We start from the raw sequence: 19,498 nt of genomic DNA, 5'->3' as shown, positions 1-19,498 counted from the left end.
AACCTTCAGATCTCTGTGTGAATACCAGCCTGCAGGCCAGAAGATGTGATTTTGCCCTTTCTAAATCTGACCTGACTTTTCTCCAGAATAAATACAGCAAATACAGCATGTCGGACTGTAGTATTTAAACATTCAGCACTGAAAAGCAAAAGAGCAGGTAGGAAATCTGTCAGACACCTTTCTCAGCACAGTGTTACTGTGAACTCCTTCACGAGGAAGGGCACGAGAAGATTCACAATGGGCCTGAATTCACATCTCAAAATCTAGCTGCCAGAAAGGGAGAGAAGAACACACTGTCTCTTGACATATTTTGCAAAGCTGCAAGCATTCCTCAGTGCTCATGTTTATAGTATTGGGACATAAAACATGAGATCACAGCAAGCACCCTCTTCATATTTTTATGACTGCAACTCTAATTGCAAGCACTGATAAATTAACTAGCAGGTAGAGAAAACCTTTTCTCTGAGGCTCTTGGCTACTTCAGTTCTTTGACTACCATGCGAGTGAGTGTTTAGACTACAGATCACATCTGTACTGATGTATAAATGAGTGGGAATATGCTTGTCCTTACCTTAAAGTCGTAAGTGGCATCGGGATTTTCATCACAAGCAATGACCTCAGGGGCCATCCAGTAAGGAGTCCCAATGAAGGTATTTCTTCTGCCTACAGTTCTGTCCAGCTGGGCACTGACACCAAAATCCACTATGGATCGGAAAAACAAGAGCACAGCGTAAGGTCAGACACCAACCTGAGCAAAAAGTTTTCTGCTGAATGTAAAACATTAAAATTATTTTAGGTTTATTCGGACCAACTTCTCCACACAGTCAGGAGAGAAACTCTGAGCCAGAAACATTCTTTTTGGATCTCTGCTGAGACCAACAGAGGTCAATCAAGGATGAATCTGATCATCCGATTTCTAGGTTTTGTAAGAAACCTTGTGCCTCTTCCTTTTTGCCAGGAGGCAATGAGAAGAAATCACAGCTCCCCATACTAATGAGAAACAGGGTTAGAAACATGAATAAGCGGAAGCCTTTATTCTGTGTTTTCTCATTTGAATTAAAGTCTGCCAAATATTTGTAGAAGCCTCATTTTTCTACCTGAACTCTTGGGAAATGGCATAAGTGCAAAACCTTAAGGAACTCAGGGCTAAAGACAAAGGCCTATAGGGAAATGTCAAGCACAGAGCTGCAAAATGAAGCAAAAACTGATGAAATCAAATCAATGAGAAAACACTCTATGGTCACTAAGTTCACTTTGCACAACATAATGGTTGGACATTTGCCCTGGAGAATTTCCCCTTGCAGGGGAATCTTCACCAGCACAAAGCCAAACGAGTTGGTGGTGCCATCTGTTAAGCTGGCTTTTTATTCTGCTGTAAAGAGAGAGACACATGGTAAAGCAAGGCTTCCACCTCACTCTACCAGTGAAAGGGATCTTGCATCATAAATTAAAATGCATGAAGGCAGCTTTAATAACACAGGCGCTGGAAGATTGAGGAGAGGAGCACATCATCTGTGCTCATCTACTGTCTTCCATGTGATCTTCATATGGATGACTGGTCTTCCAAAGAGTGATTAGCACTGCATATGAAACCCTAAGCAGTTCTTGCAAATGAGGCTCACTCCTAAAGGGTGGCTTGGAAAACAAATCTGGATTGCATCAGGTTTAATTGAAGGGATTCTGATCCTCCAGGGCACCACTATGAAGCTGTGGAGAAACAGGCTTTGCTATTATCTGGGCATGCACATATTCAAATTTTCAACTTGAGGCATGAAAAAATGGTCACAGCTGTGCAATCCATACCTGAGAGCACAGCTATCAAGCTGTCTACCCAGAACACTGCTTTGCACTGTACATCTTTGCCTGCAGAGCCCGAACATCAGTCACTGGCAGTTCACTGCATGACACTTGGTCAACACCCAAGGTCGTCTATTGAGGCTGCCACGAAGAAAAATGCACAGTAGCCCTTTGCATCCATCCCCCTTCCTCATGCCATTTATACAGCCCCTACTGATCTCGTTTCTCCTCTCCAGCCAGCCTGCTTGCTATTTCCAAGAGCTCTAACCCACTCTTACCTAGTTTAACTTCTGCATTTTCTGTCAGCAAGACATTCTGTCCCTTGATGTCTCGATGAATTACTTTGTGCTGGTGTAGATGACTCAAACCCTAGAGAATTCAGAAAAAGGTTAGAGGAATTCAAGTACAAAGTATGTTATTTTCTGACATTCCTCCTCAACCAGTTACGCTCCAGAAATGAAAGATTCACAGTTGGAGTTAAGCACTTGAGAACACTTTTGTTTATCATGTGTTCAAAATCCTGTCCTGTGTTACATGCTGGGAGGACATACCCAGCAAGTGAAACACCCACTTAGTGGCTACGTGTGCAGCACTGGGTGCTCTCAACAGCAAGAGAAAGGAACTGCCAATTCTGCAGGATTAAGACCAACCTTTCAGTTTCGGCAGGAACCCATATTAACCCACATTTCTCAGCATCTCCAGACATTTTTTTTTCTCTCTCCATGTGTATTTTTGCCTTAGGGAGCCATTTGTGCAGCAGAAATAATAGAATGTTTTTGTCTGCTTTCCGTGTTTCCATCATCTGGAAACTGAAAAATTCTCTTCTCGTATATAATAAATGGGACTCCAATATATTAACAAGCTTGTATTAAAAAAGCTACAATGCAAATACACATATTATAACTTCCACATATCCCTAATAATGACATCATTCAAATTAAAATCTTGTCTTGGAGGCTAAAGGTAAACTAGCTCTTCCGCTGTGCTTTTTTATTAGCTCATTAATTTCTTTTTATAACCTACATTTTTATTTCATTCATTTTTTCAGTTTCACAATAACATTCACTTATATTGCCAGCTTAGCACTTAAAATATAGATTACTTTAAAAACTGATTTTGCATTAGATTTACATTTCGCACTAAGCATTCATATTTTAGGAAGAAAATTACTTTTGGTATAGTGCTGATATTTGTTAATCACATTATGCTCGTTATCTTGGGTCAACACCACCAAATACGCTGTGTACCGGAGCTCTGCTGCGCTCCAGACTTACCCAAACGGTACCCGGCTAGAGGCACTTCCATCCTTTGTGCAGTGAAGGCAGAGCAAAAACATTCCTGCATTTCAACAAGTCTTGCAGCAGTGCAGGATCAACAATTCCGTGTCAAACCTACAGCAGGTTCCCCAACTTCCAAAACGGTTCGGAGAGGCTCTCGCCTCCACACACGCTTGGTTAGGTGGCCACAGGGGACAGTGGCCCTGTACACAGCTCCATGGTCACCTTCTGACTCACTGACACGGACTATTTTAAGCGAGGCTCAGAGTTCATGTGTTTAATGAGCGCGTGTGAGAGTGGTTTCCTCACACTGGAACCTCATGTTCAACAGCTGATCACAGGGTGATAGATCTCGATGCCGAGGGAACCGCTGCGATCGCATAATCTGGCCTCGTCTGCACAAAACGTGAGCAAGCCTTTGCCAAAGGTGCCAGTAAATGAAACTCTGGCCTGGCTAGCTTTAGGTCATTTCAGCCCAAGCTTTACCTTGGGGGTATAAAAAGCTGCACCATCCTCATTAAAGCCAGACATGTGGATTTGAGAAAACAGGGGGTATTTTTCCATCACGAAGACTCCTTCCACAGACTTCATTAGCTCTCACCTTTGCATTCATTGAAAACTTAATTCTAATGTGCATAAATCTTTGCTTTATTAATATTAAAGGAAATTATATTTTTGTTGAAGCAAAGAGGGAGGGTTAAAAGTCAGGGGACTAGCAGAGCTAAAGGGCATTAAATCGCGTGTGCTTATTATGCATCATACGAGCACATGAATCATTCATGCCCAGAGGCTCCAAAGCAGCTCCAGGCCCGGCAGAGCGGCATCCATAGAAGCCACGGGGGGAATCCCAGAGGCTTCGTGTGTCCTCGGAGCACCAGGTCTGGCGGTTGGATGGCGCGGGGCTGGGGGCACCTACCCGTAAGATCTCTCTGCAGATGTAGGCGATCCACTCCTCCTTGAGCGTGTTCCCTTTCGTGTTCTTGATGAGGTCGGTGACGGAGCCAGCGCCGCAGAACTCCATCACCAGCTGTCGAGGGAAACACAAGGGCCGTTACTGCAGCTGAAGAATCGGGAGCATCTCCTGAGCCGAGGGCACCTCGGGGGTGCCCTGAGCTTGGCAGCATCACTGGGCTGCCCCAACCGCTACACAGAGCGACCGTCACATCGCTTGGGATCCACCAGCTTCAGTCTCGCATATGTGAAGGCAACATTACAGATGTGGGAAAGCTTCTGCCTACAACCTTTAACCTAGCCTGATTTTTAAAATCTTTTCTACTAGGAGATCTTCATTGTGGACTGCTTTTTCAGACCAGAAACATATCTCGAGATGAAGCTTGTTGTGTAGCTGCAGCCTCTGGAGCAGAGAGCTGCAGTCCTATTGCTTGGGTTCCTGCAAACAAGCCTGGCCACCCTGTTTGCGCTGTGTACAAAGTTTCCTAATAGTAAACATAAAAATACAAGGATCTAACCCAAGCTCCAACTCAATATTGCTACTGAGCAACTGTGAAATTACACACCCAAAAATAGCAGAGGATATGAGCCTGCCTCCAGGAACATCACGGATTCCCACTGCATCCAGGGAGACATCAGCACGCTCACACACAGCCCACAGGTGCCACAAACCTGCTCCAAGAGCGACAGAGACACTCTTTCCCCAAAAGTGAACATTTTCCAATGTTCATTTTCCAATTAGACCAGTTTGCCTGATAAGAGATGTTCCTTTTCTTTGTAACTCTCGCCTTGCCGGATTCTTAAAAGCACAGTTTTAAAGTTTCTTATTGCACAACGCTTCCATGGTATTTAACGGTTTCCTAGCAAATCGCTTTATTAAAAGGAAGGGCCAAGAGGATAGGGGAGAGGAGAACAAAAAGTCAGTCCCAACCAAATTGCTCAAACACAGTGATTAAAAAGACCATTGTATTTAAACAATCATAAAACGCAGACTGATCACTGCTATAAGTCTTTAGTTTAAATAAAATATTTGAGCAGAATACATCTTAGTTGGCTGAAAGAGCGCTTTGACCACGACCCCATCTTTAGTTCTGATATCCAGTTTCTCTCTTCCTTCTGGACAAATCTGAAGTGACAGGACCCCCCACTACGACTCACACAGAAAAGACTGAGATCGGTGGGTACACCCGTCATTACATGGGGCCACATCTCACCTAAGATCCTGTGCTACCCTGGGTGACACAGCCCAGGAAAGATGCTGGAGCAAGGCCCCAAGAGGGTGATCATGGGGAAAGACCCCTGCTCTTCTCAGGGGACTTGCAGCCTTGTTCAGCTGTTGGCCAAAGGAAGAAAGTGCACGAGATACAGCTGCATATTACAGGTATCACGGACAGGTAAGCACCCGGGAGGGAGGAGAAGGATTTAAGTGACAAAGTAGGGATTGGCAAAATATCAAATGGACAAGCATCCTACGGGTATGTTTTATTGGGAAACCAATGGAGGTTTCAGAACAGCCTTCCAGTAGGAAAAAAAAAAGAGCAGAAGTTTCAACTGGTTTTAGGACAGAGCTTAACCTGCTTAGGAGAGGTTTCAAATGTCTCAGCTATAGCTTCCTGTCAGTCCTACGCCTCTAGGGGAGTGCTTTGTCCAGCAAACGCTTATATTATCCCCAATCTTACTAAAGTATGATGCTGTGGAGAGGTAAGACAATAAAGCTGAAATGCAGATTGAATTTTTATTAACCATAATTAAAATTATCATCAAGATGGGATAAAGGTAAGCTCATCTTCTGAAAGTTAATTTGCAAGGCCATTTATTGAGGAAGTATTTTTAAATACAGTTCATTTAGTGAGCTCTTCACACCAGAGTGACGCACACTTCATAAGCCAGGCAAACTCCCAGGTCTCTGCCTGCCCTTCTCAGGAAGCCTTGGCTGAAGGAGCCTTCACTCAACTCAACCATGACCCTCCTCGGGTTGGGAATGGCCACCCAGACCCGTGATCCCATTCCCACTCACATTACCTGGAAGAGCTCAAACGTGTGCGTCTCCAGTGTGAAAACCATCCTCTCTGTAACGGCGATCCACCCCAACAGGGCTCCCTGGATTCACCCGAACCCTTCACCCTGCAAGCCAAACTCATCCGTCCTCCCGTTCCCCACCCCAAGAACAATTCACTCAATTTGTGTTTAAGCCACTGAAAACAAATCCCCAAATCCCACAAGCTGAATGCCATGGGAAATCTGTCCTCACCCCACAGGCTGGCTCTTCCTCTTCCTCTCACTCATCGTGGCACCCGGGGCCAGGGATGGGACACTATAAAGGCAGAAACCATCTCGTGATGGTTCCGCTGAGAAGACAGCGCCTGGTTCGGAAGTTGAGAGAACGACGGATTTTGCATCGTGCCCCAATTAAGATATTCTGCAGACGCAAACACCCCTGTCACACGTGCCGAGCTGGGAAGATAAGCTCAGGTTTCCGCGGCCTGTGCCAAAGCTCCAGCCAAAGCAGGACACGGATGGAGCGGTGGGACCCCTACGGCTCCGGTCCTGCCGCCTGCACCTTCCCTGTCCGCTGCAGCCTGGCACGGCAACGGCACCACGGGCCTCCGAGCTCCTGTCCTGGAGGCTGCGGGCTGCCACCCAAACAGCTCCTGCAGATTTCCCCAAGTAACTTGCCTGGCTGCTTGCTGCTGGCACCTCCTTGCAGCTCGGACCCAGGCAAGCAATTGGTAGCACTCGGGGAGCCTGAAGGCAGCTCCAGCCTGAGCCCTGGGCGGGCAGAAAGCTCCGGGCTTCGGAACGGGAGAGATATGAGACCGAGAGCCTGGGCTTTGCAACACCCCCAGGGCTCCCACTGAAATAGCTTTGAACAGGAAGGAAAATTCAATAGCTCTGGCTTGCACAGCAGCAAGCCTTCCTTCTGGGAGCAATACCCTCTTGGCCCTCACATGAAGGAGCCCTGCTCTCCTCCAACCTGCCCGCGAGGGACCCTCATGGACCTGCCGGTATCGGTCCCGTCCCCGCCAGGCCGCAGCTCATGCCAACACAGTGGGGTCTTGAAGGAACTAACGAGAGCTACAGCTCAACCAAAAACCATCACCTGTCTAGTGTTTAATGATTTAATTCGTGTGACACATCATCAACTGTCCAAAAATATTCCTCAGTGCCTCTAAGCAGGTTAAGATCACTCCTGCTCCGAGCTGCTCGGGTGCGAGCCCCATGGATTCAGTGGGTTTGCACACCCACCTTCCCCATTTCCATGGCCACTTTCGGAGCCTTGCTGGCCTGTTTTGCTCTCCAGAAGCTGGTGGGACTCCACCACCCCGTGACATCCTTGGGGGGCTCTACCACCACTGCAGTGATAGCAACAGGTCTCTGTAGTTCAAGACAAAAACAAGTGATCCCACCAATGCCTTGAGGTACCCGAGACGTCCCCTTTCCTGCCCAGTCCCACACTGCGGGCTCAGATCAACCCCTGCAGCTGGAGCCGTCCTGATTACGCACCCTCCCCAAACCACCTGGACTCCCTCCTCCTGAGGAAGGCCCCGGCTCCTCCGCGCGCAGGGGCCGTGCCAGGACTCTTGACCCGACACCGTCCCCGGCTTGTCCGGGCCGTGCAGCCCTCGGGGACACTGGGGACCCTGGCCATGTGTTTCCAAGCCTGCCTGTCAGTCCCTTATCCCCATCATTATCCATCCTCCTCGCGCTCTTTGCAGCGTTGCCATGGAAGCAATCCAGGGCCAGGCTGGAAGCAGGGACCTCTCCCCCGGGGGCCACCAGCCCGCGGCATCGGGCCGGCAAACCCAGCTCCACGCGGAGGCAGGATGCAACAGCCCCGCGGAGGCTGCTGGCCGAGCGCTGCGGGACACTACCGGCAGCAGGGACGGGTGACAGACGATGGCAACGGGGCACCCGCACCACCCTGCGGATGCATATGGCATGGAAATGAAGAGGAGACCCAGTGGCTTCCAGCAACGAGCCTGCAATGGGGCCCGGAGGAGGGATGTGCTCAGGAAGGGATCCTCTGGAACAGCACTGCCTTCCCCACTGCCTCTGAGCTTTGGCGTGGATGCCCCATCTCCAAAAAGCAAACAGAAACCCCTCAAAACCCCAACAGGTCGTCCAACACCAAAAGGTCCTCCCTCTGATTTTGGCTTCCTACTAAATGCACTGGAGCTGTGCCCCGCGTCTCCGCTTGCTGCGATTCCTCTTCCAAAAGGGGCCCTGCGGCCTTCCCAGCGCGGGGAGCCGCTCCCGTCCCTCCCGCTCGGCTCCCGCGGGCACAGGCGGGCGCTGGGACAACGCGCCGCGCTCCCGAGCCACCTCCGTCTCCGCTCAACGAGATCTCTGGCTTTTATTTCCCTATCAGCCTTCCGAGCGTTGATAAAAAAGAATTACTTGGGCATTATCAGAAACCGTTTTGCTCCAACAAAAGGGCGATGAAAAATAAACAGGCCTTTATCTGTGCGCAGGACTGATAGAGTTCGCACGAGCTCCAATTCAATCAGATCCAGGGAAAGCAGCTATAGGCCATGGTGACACTGGCACATCTCCTCCCCACGGCCACGGGGGCTTCCTCCGGGTACCGCGACCAGCCCTGGCACTGGATGGAGATGTGAAAATATCTCCTGCACCAGCACTACCACATGGAAGAGCAGCTTTCACAACAGCTTTCTCCATTTGCCCATGGGAAATGCCCCAAAATAGAGCTGAGTTTTGCTTGGACTGAAAGGAAATTCAGATTATCCAGCGTGCCCATCACGCAGGGAGTCACAGGGAGCCCGATCACACACCCAGCTCTGCCCTCAGCCACCTGAAGCCCACGAGGACTCGGAGCTGATTTTAAGGCTCTCCTGACCAAGGGAAAGTTTCCTACTGACCTTATCTTTCTGGAAGTCCAAGGTTACCAAGGTTCAAGGTTATCTACCAGCCTGCTCCGGGCTGGCGCAGCTCTGTGGAGCCCTCACGGCAGGGTTGGTTTCTCTCCTCCAGGCACCCCCAGCAGCACAAGGGGATTTTTTTTTTCTAAACAGATTATAAAACAGCTAAAGCCAAGTGGAATTTCACGGGATGAAAAGGCATTTCTCAGCTTGACAGCTTTCTCCTCGCTGAATTCCAGGCCTGCTGCAAAGGACACTTCTAAAAAGTTCCCACCAAACAAACAAGAAAACCCCAAATAACAGACACCAGTAGGATCCAATCCCCAAGTCTTCCCAATAATCCTGTGCAACACAAAGTCTTTGTTAACAGAACAACGCATGCAGAGCCCCATTAGCTCAGGTTCTGCCCCAGGTGACATGGGGAGGACGTCCCCGTCATTCTGTGCAGCTCCAAGAGCCTGCCCAAGTGCTGCCACGTTGGCCCAGCAGCAAACAGCCAAAGCAATTTCACTGGAAACCTTTTGGAGCTGCTAAATACAGCCTGGATTACATGAAAACTACAGAAGAGAACATTCTGCAGATGTGCTGTGGAGATAGGGTGCTGCAGGTCAGTGAACTGTTGTTAAAAAGGAGGAAAAAGAAACTTGGAAGCTGGCACCACTTCACAGCTCTTTGGGTCTTTTTATGTATTTATACATATGAATGTATACTTGGAGGTGAGGCAAGGTTGTGACACACGGAGGATGAAACAGCAAAGGCTTCACCTCTTCTCCAGGGCCTTCCAGCTGCAGATATTTGCTACTCCTGAAAAATCAGGCTCTAAATGTTGTTCAGACACAAAAAGAAAAAAACAAACAACTGTATTAGCCAGGATTAGCCCTCTTCTTACGACTCCTCCTTGGAAGGGGAGGAGATGTTGCTGCCTGCCCAGAAATTAAGGGAAAACACATATAGCCCAGAGTGCCCCTGAGAAAAGGTTTGGCACCATCTTCTGCCCGAATGCCCTTGGCATCCTGCTCCTCCGCTCCCTGCAGTATGGGAGCTGGGGCACCCTGCATAAAATAAACCCTGAGGAACAGCAAAATGAGTTGTGGGAGCCAGCACAGGGCTACGTCCCAGCGAGGGGCTTCACCAGGGCTTGTTGGCCCCAGCTCGGGTGGCTCTGAAGGGCAACAGCCCGTGGGCTGCTGATCCCGGCAGGACCCACTTCCCAGCCCTGCACTCCAGGCAGGTGCCCACGTGTCTCCGACACAGCAAGCCGGAGAGACGGCGCGTGGATAATTCAGAACGGGTTGGATTTACAGCGCTGTGAAGGAATAAATGCAATTCCGAGCACGTGACGACAGCCAGGTGGTTGGATTTAAGGTAACTTTGCACTATTTACAGCCTGCCTGCAAACTGCCTGAGCCTGCCCTGTGTGCTGCCCCAGCACAGCAAAAGCAGCATCTCGGATGCTCACCCGGGCTGCAGGCAGCTGTTCCCCAGACACCCGTGAGCACGGCTGACCCCAGAACACAGCACAGTAACTTTGATTAATTTTTGCACCCCTGTGTTAAAAGGCGAGGCAGTGTCTGGAGCCCTGGCCCCTGGGCTCACCGGCGCTCACACTCCGGCCTCCCCTGGCACGGAGGCAGATTTGAACCCTATCCTCTAAGCCTGGGGATGCTGAATAAACAACTGGAGGCCACTGTCCTCTAGGGACAAGGGAAACAGCAGCATGAGGCAGACAAGGATTTACTGGGAGGCAAAGCAGCTTTTCCCCCTTCGTCAGGAGCCTTGGAAATGGCTGAACAGCTACGGCCTGTTGTGCCTCCAGCTCCCTCCTCTTCCTTGCTCTGCCTTAGCAATAACTAACAGTTATTATTAGTTACTGCCAACTAGTTAAAAGTTGGCAGGAAATGTGAATGACCAGGATCACCCCCACCAGCCTCTAAGCCTCGATCTTCCTACCAAAGCTCCCCTTTTCTTCCACTGCTTGTGCTGCATTTGTTTATTTTTGTAGGACAGAACAATTTTCAGATGACTATTATAACAAAGATGCTGTTAATGATCAGCCAGAACAAAACTGTTTTCCATCATCAGTCTGCAAACCTTTTATGGCTAAATGGAGAAGTGTTTTCAGGGCAGGAACAGCCTTTTCAAAGCCAGAAAGCCAAAAAAGACACACAAAATAAGGCTTATTGTAATACAGGTGGTGGTAAGAGCATAACACAGAGAAATTGTTTATGTAAAAACCCAGTGATTTTAAAGAAAAGAAAGTAATTTACCCAGAGCTGATCATCCATTCCTGGTGGGTTCTTTTTAATGAAAGCACCATAATATGTGGCAATATTTCGGTGATGAGAATATTTCTTCAGCATGTTGATTTCTTGTTTGATCTCCTCCTCTTCATCCTGGGATGAGGGGAAAGGCAAAGAAAACCAACATGAGTGACACAAAGAGCCCATGCTTCACACGCTCAGGTTTCTCTTCATCAGGTTAGTTAACTTCCATACACTGAGTTTGCTTGGGACATTTATACACACTTTTTAGAGGGTGCAATTCACACTGGAGCCTACGGAGCTTGAGGTTGGACTGGAGAGGAACCTGTTGCCAAAGAGGAGCTCTGCAGTCAGGCTGCGTGTTTTGAGCACTCCCCCACCATTTCTAAACGAATCCCGTTATAATTCACATTTGTACCACACTGTTCTGCAGCTTCACTGTACTTGCAGGGCTCCAGCAAGGTGTCAGCTCTGCTGCCCGTGCTCTAGCCCTGCTGGGAGGCCAACGGGACGGCTTCCTCAAGACCCAGCATCAGCCTCGTGCAACCCGCTCCTCCCCAGCGGCGTGACACACGCTTGGCAGGGAGGAAGGACGCACAAGGCAGCAGTCACCACGTGGATTCTCGTTCCCAGGCTAATGTGGACTTCACTCTGGTGCAGGAGCACATCTGGGGAAGGCTGAAGCCAGTGGCTTTCGGATGTGCGGGTAATTGGTGGTGGCTCCACGTGGAGAAGATTCAGAAGATTTTCTTCTAGGCCAGTTTGGATCTTTGCTTCCCGGTGGGCTTCAGCACATCCACAGCTCCTCTCCAATTGGTCTGCAAAGTCCCAGGAGCTGAAGCAGTTTAGGCAGGAGAACTGCATTGACAACCATTCTGAAGTACGACCGTGTGGCTTTCAATGTGATCAAATGTGCCCCGATTTTATTTTCAGCTGGCAGAATTCCAGCCCGCTGGAATTGCAGAGGCCGTGGCACAGGCAACAGCAGTTAGCACCTTGGTGTTGATGGGCTTTATTGCAGAGGGACCAGAACTGCTACTTCTTTCCCTCCCTATTGCCCCTACTTCCCTCACCTGCTTGATCCTGAACGTGTTTTACAAACCACCCTGGTGATCAGCTCAGCTGCACTGCACAGCTCTTCTACAGACCGCTATTCCCTGACCAGATGTCACATAACACATGGAGAGAAACACTGATTTCTTTCCAGATTCCTATGAAAAATGATTTAATGATCATTGTCTTTAAGAGAAAATTCAGGGAAGTGCACTGAAGATGAGGATTGAGGGAACTAATATAAGAATTAGCTGGTTCGAGCTCCAATTTTATCTCCAGTAAGAAAATGGAGAGCATAAACTCAAAGAAGCAGGGGAATGGGCCTAAAGACTGTATATAAAAAAAAAAAAAAAACTTTGAAGAAACCCAAAAGCCCCTTTTTTGGTTTGGTCCTTCTAATAGTCAACACAACTTCACTTGGCTTCATGTGCCTGGAGGACAGGGGAACACAACACTTAGTCTCTCAGGATCCCAGGGAGATGAGGGAGGATTGTTGCAACTGGAATGGGCTCATCTAGGCTCAAAGGAACATGACCCCATGGTCAACACCAACTGATCCAGACGAATACCTCACAGGGCAGACGCAGGCACGCTCTGCATGTTCTGCTAATGCACGGACAGACCATGGGGTCTGCCACAAACTGGACCTCTGGGTCCATCTGGAGATGGGATGACTGAGGAGGGGGATCTTAGCACTGTAGATATCTGCAGGGAGTTGGTAAGAAGATGGGGCCATAATCTTTTCAGCAGTGATCAGTGATGGCATGAGAGGCAACGGGTACAAAGTGAAGCACAGGAAGGTCCGTCTGAATACGAGGGAAAACATCTTGACTGGGGGGATGAGTGAGCACTGGCACAGGCTGCCTGGAGAGGTTGTGAAATCTCAATCTCTGGAGATACTCAAGAGCTTCCCGGGCAAAACGCTGTGGGCGATCCTGCTTGATCACAGGGAGTTGGACTGGATGATCTCCAGAGGTCCTTCCAACCTCAACCATCCTGTGGCTTTGAGGTTGGCCTCAGAGCAATTTTTGGGGTGGCTCTTGAGGCAGCCCAAGAAGTGACTGCTGGGATGATTCTAGCTGGGTGGCTCCAGAACAGTCCTAGGTTTGGCTCTAGACCCGACTTTGGAAACGACGACCAGGAAACGCAGCCAGTGCTCCCATCACAGACGCATCTGCACCGTTTTTACGGCAGTCATTCCTAGTCCTGCTCTCCGAGCACTTTGTCCTTCTGTGTTCGGGGTGTTGCCTCCTGTTCACAGACCTCGGAGCTCTCATCTCTGCACTGGCACTGCTCCTGCTGTAACCTCTCGCTCAGCTCCATCTCCACTCACACAACATTGGGTTGCCCAAGAGTGGGAAGAAACCACATGGGGTACAAAGAAGCAGAGGAGAGCAGAAGTTCAGGTAAGGTCTTGGCTTTAAAATTTGGTCTTGACTTCAAACTTGCGCACTACATACTGAAAGAAAATTAACCAGTGTGTTTTAATATGGCTAAAAGCAGCTCCAGAGGAAAGTAATTAAATATCCAAACAGTAAATCCTCTGCCAAATATTTGATTTAATAACCTGAACATTCATATCAGCCAAACAGAGGCAGGAAGCAGCATGATTGCTCCGCTTTAATTAAATACATTTCACCTGTACGATAGCAACAGCAGAGAGCAGATTATTAAGAAGGATCCATATTTGAAATCCTATTGGAAGGCAGTGGTTTAGATCAGAGACATCTACTTATGGCATGGCTGCAGATACCAAGCACTGGGCAGCATCAGATTTTGGCTACTTTTTCCCAATATCTTCACTTGGAAGTGACAATACTGTAAAATCACTTAATTAACCCTGATCTTTAACCTTTTTTTTTGTCTCAAAGTAATGCTCTGCTTTTTCATCTAAAATTTGTTCTAACCTCAGATTTTACCTCACCACCATTGATGCCATGGGGGAACATTCAACAGGCGTGCTCATTTTCTAGCCTTCTGCTTATGGAAACTAGATGAATGGCATCTGCTCATATTGTAAGAAAACAGAAACAAATCTTTCTCGCATTTACTTAGCAATTTTCACACATTATTTGCCCTATTAATACAAAAGAGAACCTTGATAGCTGTCCTGTAGATATACATAACACCTATGGTGTTTCAAAACATACTCATGAGGCCAAGTGATTGCTTTCAGACCTAGGCAATCCTGTACGTGCTCATGTAAACTAAATAAAAACATTAATTCAAAAATAAGGTGGGCTGACTGGGGTTTAATCCCAGTGTTTGAAATGTGCTGTTTTATATAAAAAATATCTTGCTTCAAAACCTGGCGTTGTTTACGCAGGCAAGAACTTTGGGAGGCATAATATTGGACTTAAACGCCAAGGAAAAAGGTGGAAAAAGCATTTTCATGGGATCTTTCCTGCTAGAAATCTGTTGGCATCTGTTTAGGTTTCTACAGATCACAGCAATTCTACTCATTTTTCATTCTGCAGCTACTGGAAAACGGGAGCACCATTATTTCCCCCAAATCCTTTTATTCATTTAATAACTTGTGGATTGTTTGGTGTTAAAAGAGCCCTGTCTGTGTGGCTAAGGCAGCGTGTTTCCTCCTTTGTACTGATAGGATGCACAGCAGTAATTTAACTTATGCAGTGGAGCTATTTGCAACCATACCTGCATACAGTCGAGGGGAACAAAAGCTTTTCAGGGGAAACCACAGATGTGAAGAAGCTGGAATGTTTTATGAGCACATGATAGAATTCCTACACTTTTTGTTAGAATTCATTAATCTGTTCCAACCAGCCATGGAGCTGGAAGCTTCACTGTTTCAGCACAAAATTACTTAATCTCAGGATTCTTCCGGATTTATTTTTCACTCTGGTGTAAAAACACTAACTCTTAACAGAGCCTTTCGAATTAATGAAGGAGCACCCGCTCCCCAGGAACACGAGCCTTTCTCAAACCCTCATGTCCTTTTGCATGCAGCCGAGTTACCCCTCTCATCTAGTAACTTAAACACACAGAGTGAGGAGGAGGATACATTACCCCGGTGACGTCCATAACCTTAATAGCAGCAAGCTGTCCTGTTTTAACATGACGGCCCTGCAAAAGAAGGAGAGAGAAGTTCAATCATTTTGTTTCCCCGCAGTGAGCAATATCCTCAAACCACCCCTGGCTTTGGCAGCTCTCGCTCTTTGCTTGTCCATGGACATCTTCGCCGCAGCCGTGGTGGGAATCCACCTTCCATCCCTTCCTCCTGCCACTGCAGTTAGGGAAGGGGCGCGTTTTCCAGGCAAACGAGCGCTGGGAATGTCGCTCCGGAGCGAGGACCAGATTTGCCTCTTTGCCATGTAAGTGACAGCCACCCTCAGTGCTGGCCCAAATGGCAAGGGCTCCTTCCCGGGAGCTGCAGAGCGCTGCAGGGAGCTGCCTGGTGGGCAGCGCGCGCTGCATTCCTCTAGCAGGAAAATGCCTGGAAGTGATGGGCAATGCTGCCAAAGAGCCTGAGCAGCTCATGGGCTCTTTCAAAACAACCCAACCCCCCTCCTGCAAGCCAAATTACGAGCTGTTTTGGTCAGAACACACTGGCAACCCTTTGGTGCACCTTAATAACGCGCTTGTGCGCTGCCTGTTTGCTCTGTGCTGGCTTCCAGCCTTCCCTCCCCGCCGACAACCCCACATCATGCACAACGTTGTACCAGATCTGCTCCTATCCAACGGTCAGGGCAGGCGCCCCGCTTAGAAACCGGGAGGGATTCGAAGAAGAGATGCTGCCTCTCTGGGAAAATCTGCAGACCCGGCTCGTGGCAGGAATGCCAGGAAGCACAGGGAAGCATCCGTGTTTTCCCAGTCATTCCTTAGCATGGGAGCATCCCCAGGCCCCGAGGCACGAGCCACACAAGAGGACAGAGGACGTGAGCACCAACCAGGGGCCGAGGAGCCAGGCGAAGCCAAAGCGAAGCCAAATCCTCTGCGCTCGTGGGATCTGGGGGAAAAGGAGGGAGGCGGAGGGAAGGGGGGCAGGAACACCAATATGTAGATTTAAAATCAATGACCTAAGTTCCCCTCAATGTTAAACAGGAGCAAGCAGAAGGGAAGGAATTCAGAGTGTTTTGAGCAACATAACTGCTGCATTCCAGCTCCACTCTGCACATCGACACCTCGCTTTGCTGTCTCATGTTTCTATCATCTACAGCTTGAAAGAGAAACGACCGATGGTGTAAAACACAAAGCACCAGTTCGAAGGGAACAGTTCCCATGGCCAGTTAATTTTATGAGCTACTTTTTAAGGGGATTTAAGTAACAAGAGAAAAAAAAAAAGGATATTAACATTAGCATCAGGCAGCTCCTAGAAATTGTCTCAGCACCTCATTAAATACATCATGCGATCATACATTATCCCTATGCAGCAACTTATAAATCAACGTTAAGGGCCACAGCTCTGAAATTCAGGGCTAGATTCAAATGTTTATCGTCTTCAGGGCCGCCGAGTTTTAAGGGCTCCTATTTGAGCAAAATAAAGGGGGAAAAATCCATATAAGGCTTTGTTAGTTTAAGGATTCCCTTGCTTTAGATTTTAAATTCACAGCCACCTCAGGTCTTTTCACGAGCAGGGTTTACGGCATTTGCCAACATCACTTTTTGTTCGCACTTAACCTGCTCCTGCTCTTCTGCTCGTGTAAACCTTGCTGCAAACCAGGTGTGAAAATCGTTTCTTTTATGGACACCAGCACCACAGCACACAGGCCCTGGCTGAGACCTCTGCGGGCGACAACCTCGGCCTGGCGCTCGTCCTGCAGAGAGCAGCAACGGGGGCTAAACGCAGGTGTGAAACAACATTGCCCCGACGTGTTTCGCTTAAAGGCAAAACCAGGGTGGAAACCGCATTGCAGGAGGAGCCCCTCAGCAAAGCCCCGTTGCTCACCGAGGTCGAGCAGCGTCACGAGGACACGAGAGCCGCACGGGGCGCGGGGCAGCTCCCGGGCAGCGCCCGGCTGGGCCCTGCGGGACGGCGACTCGTCCTCCCCTCGCGCGGCCGCGCAGGGAGCGCCGCGGGGACGCCCCGGTGCTGCCCCAGGAACCCTGCACGTGTGCACAGAGGAAGGCAAGAACGGAACATTGGGCAAACGCTACCAAAACCGAAACACGACGCTTGGGGGCTCATGCTGATGTGCGCCAGGAGGGACACCCAGTTGCACAAAAACCCGGCCCCGTGGAACTGAGAAGCACCTAGAGCGGGGACTTGCAGCAAGACCTGCTTTTCCTGTCTGCTGTTTGCAGCCACGTATTAATTATTTTCACCGCAGTTTAGAGAGCCAGAGAAACCCACGTTCCTCCTTGCAGCTGTAAATGTCCCTGTTGGCTCCGTAGTGCTGCAGCAGGGACCACAGGAGGCTGCACGGCCTCATGCTACGTTTCTACCTTCAACAGCCAGAGGAGCGCAGTCGCACCTCTCCAGTTTCAAGGCTTTCCACAAAGGAGCTCCTCCACCATGAACTCGAACTTCACGTGGGTCTCTGGTCCCCATTTCACCAATTCCTGATTTTCCTGCAGTTCAAACCAACTCAGGGACTTGGTCCAAGAATTTTGAGTGCTGAGGTACCAAAAATTGCATGGAAATTGCATGGGAGAAGCGCATTTATCACAGCAAGAGCCCTGGGAGGCTCATATTGTGCTTCTAAGATGCGTTGCTACCTCTCAGGCCTCCAACTGAGGGTCACTGCACACACACGCATACACACTGCTATTGGGGTTCAACTGAACCTCAATTCCAGCAGTTTCAGATATGTCTAGGTAGCCAATGGCCTTGCCATGTGCCAGAGGATACCCCAGCACCCAAGGACCAGGATGGAGACGGACATCCCGCGACTGGCAAGAAGGTCACACTCACGGTGCCACCCGAGGCCAAAGGCAGCCTCAGAGACACCGGGTTTGCAGTGAATGTGGAGTGAGAAAAAGCAAGGGGCAGAGGGCACAAATTTGAGGGCAGACTCCCAAGCGACGCGGTGATTTCCGAAAGCATCACTCTGTTTTGTAGTGCTGTATTTGCTGGCTCCACTGGGCACCACCACCACGAAAACGCTCCAGTATTGACAAGCACTGGAGTGTGCTGCACAATAAAATTACGAGGTGCTAGCTGTCCGTCTGCATTCAATTAGACCCTTTTATAGCACCCAATGTCCTTTGGCTTTTCCAGAGTAAGGGCATGTTTATATACTTCTCTGTTTCCCACTGAAAAAAATCCTGAGGGTACCAGAAAAAAAGATCCTCAAACCTCTTTAAAGAGACTCAAATGCTTATCTGTGAGAAAACAGGCTTTCTTAGGATGAAAATTCAGCAATCTGCAAAAGAAGCTGCTCTTCCAAACGCTGTGCTCTGGCTTTGAGCTTGGTTTACAAGTGTCTTAAAACTTACCTGAAATCAATCCACACGTTTGGGAAGCAATTAAAACATCAGATACTCCAAATATCGGGTCAGCGTAAGAAAAAGTCATCTAACAGGATGGGAAATATGTAAAAATGTTTATTTTAAAAGGAGCAAATTATCTTTTCAATTAAATGAATAACCATGGGCCAAACTATTGCTCCAGCTTGCACTTCACCCCAGCGGCTCCCGGGGGGATTTCAAGGAAATGCACGGAGCTCTGCTCCATCTGGAAACAGAGGTTGTACGAGGTCCTTCCAAAAAGCACCTCTGCTGGGGAAGAACAGGGTAGGGCCGTTTTGCCATTTCCAGTGGGAGCTTCTGGTGCCCTTTTTGAGAAAAAAAGCATGGCCATGATGCAGGTAACTACACGGCCTCCAAACCTTTCCACCTCTTTGCCATGCCTTGGCATTTCAGAAGTATTTTGTAGAGCTTCAGAGCAAACCCCAGCACCACAAAGTTAAGGACATGGCAAACTCTCTGCAGTTCCTTGAGCTCAGGAGGAAACACCACCTACTTGAAGCACCTAAGTGAACCAGGCCTGTCCTGTGGAACTGGTCCTCCTTACGCCTGTCATGTTCTTCAACCTTTGAAGAACTCGAATCCTGAAAAACCTTTCATTTTTTTTCTCTTATTGCCTTCAGCTGATTATTTTTATTATTACTGTGGTCTAGATTGAACAATTTATGCCTTGGAAAGGCACATGTCCTCCCCCAGCATAGACGTCTCTAATTGCATGAGGCTAAACTAATGCTTCTCGCTGACCGAACAAGGCTGCCCTTTGCATTGAAGGGTTTCTGATCCTGTCAACTCAAACGAGGACGGGACCCCACAGCCAGCAGGGCTGGAATTCCATCACCGCAGCTCTACG

General features: G+C 48.7%; 1 protein-coding gene across 5 annotated transcripts in view; it reads right to left on the bottom strand.

Annotated features, from left to right (window-relative positions):
- Positions 1-19,498, bottom strand: part of TNIK (TRAF2 and NCK interacting kinase) — a 145,495-nt gene that overhangs the window by 58,986 nt on the left and 67,011 nt on the right. For all 5 annotated transcript variants that reach the window (XM_088523924.1, XM_088523925.1, XM_088523928.1 and 2 more), the window contains exons 3-7: positions 15,250-15,306; positions 11,173-11,298; positions 3,991-4,101; positions 2,076-2,166; positions 572-702 (exon numbers count right to left, since the gene is read on the bottom strand). In XM_088523924.1, coding sequence (XP_088380050.1) covers positions 572-702; positions 2,076-2,166; positions 3,991-4,101; positions 11,173-11,298; positions 15,250-15,306 — 516 coding nt within the window. The remainder of the gene's footprint in view (positions 1-571; positions 703-2,075; positions 2,167-3,990; positions 4,102-11,172; positions 11,299-15,249; positions 15,307-19,498) is intronic.

This window comes from Tinamus guttatus, unplaced genomic scaffold (assembly GCF_059628265.1).
Source record: "Tinamus guttatus ecotype Peru unplaced genomic scaffold, ASM5962826v1 Tinamus_guttatus_pri_ptg000198l, whole genome shotgun sequence".
Lineage (NCBI taxonomy): Eukaryota > Metazoa > Chordata > Aves > Tinamiformes > Tinamidae > Tinamus > Tinamus guttatus.
The sequence above is the reverse complement of the archived record's forward strand: the minus strand, read 5'-3'. Positions and strand labels throughout refer to the sequence as shown.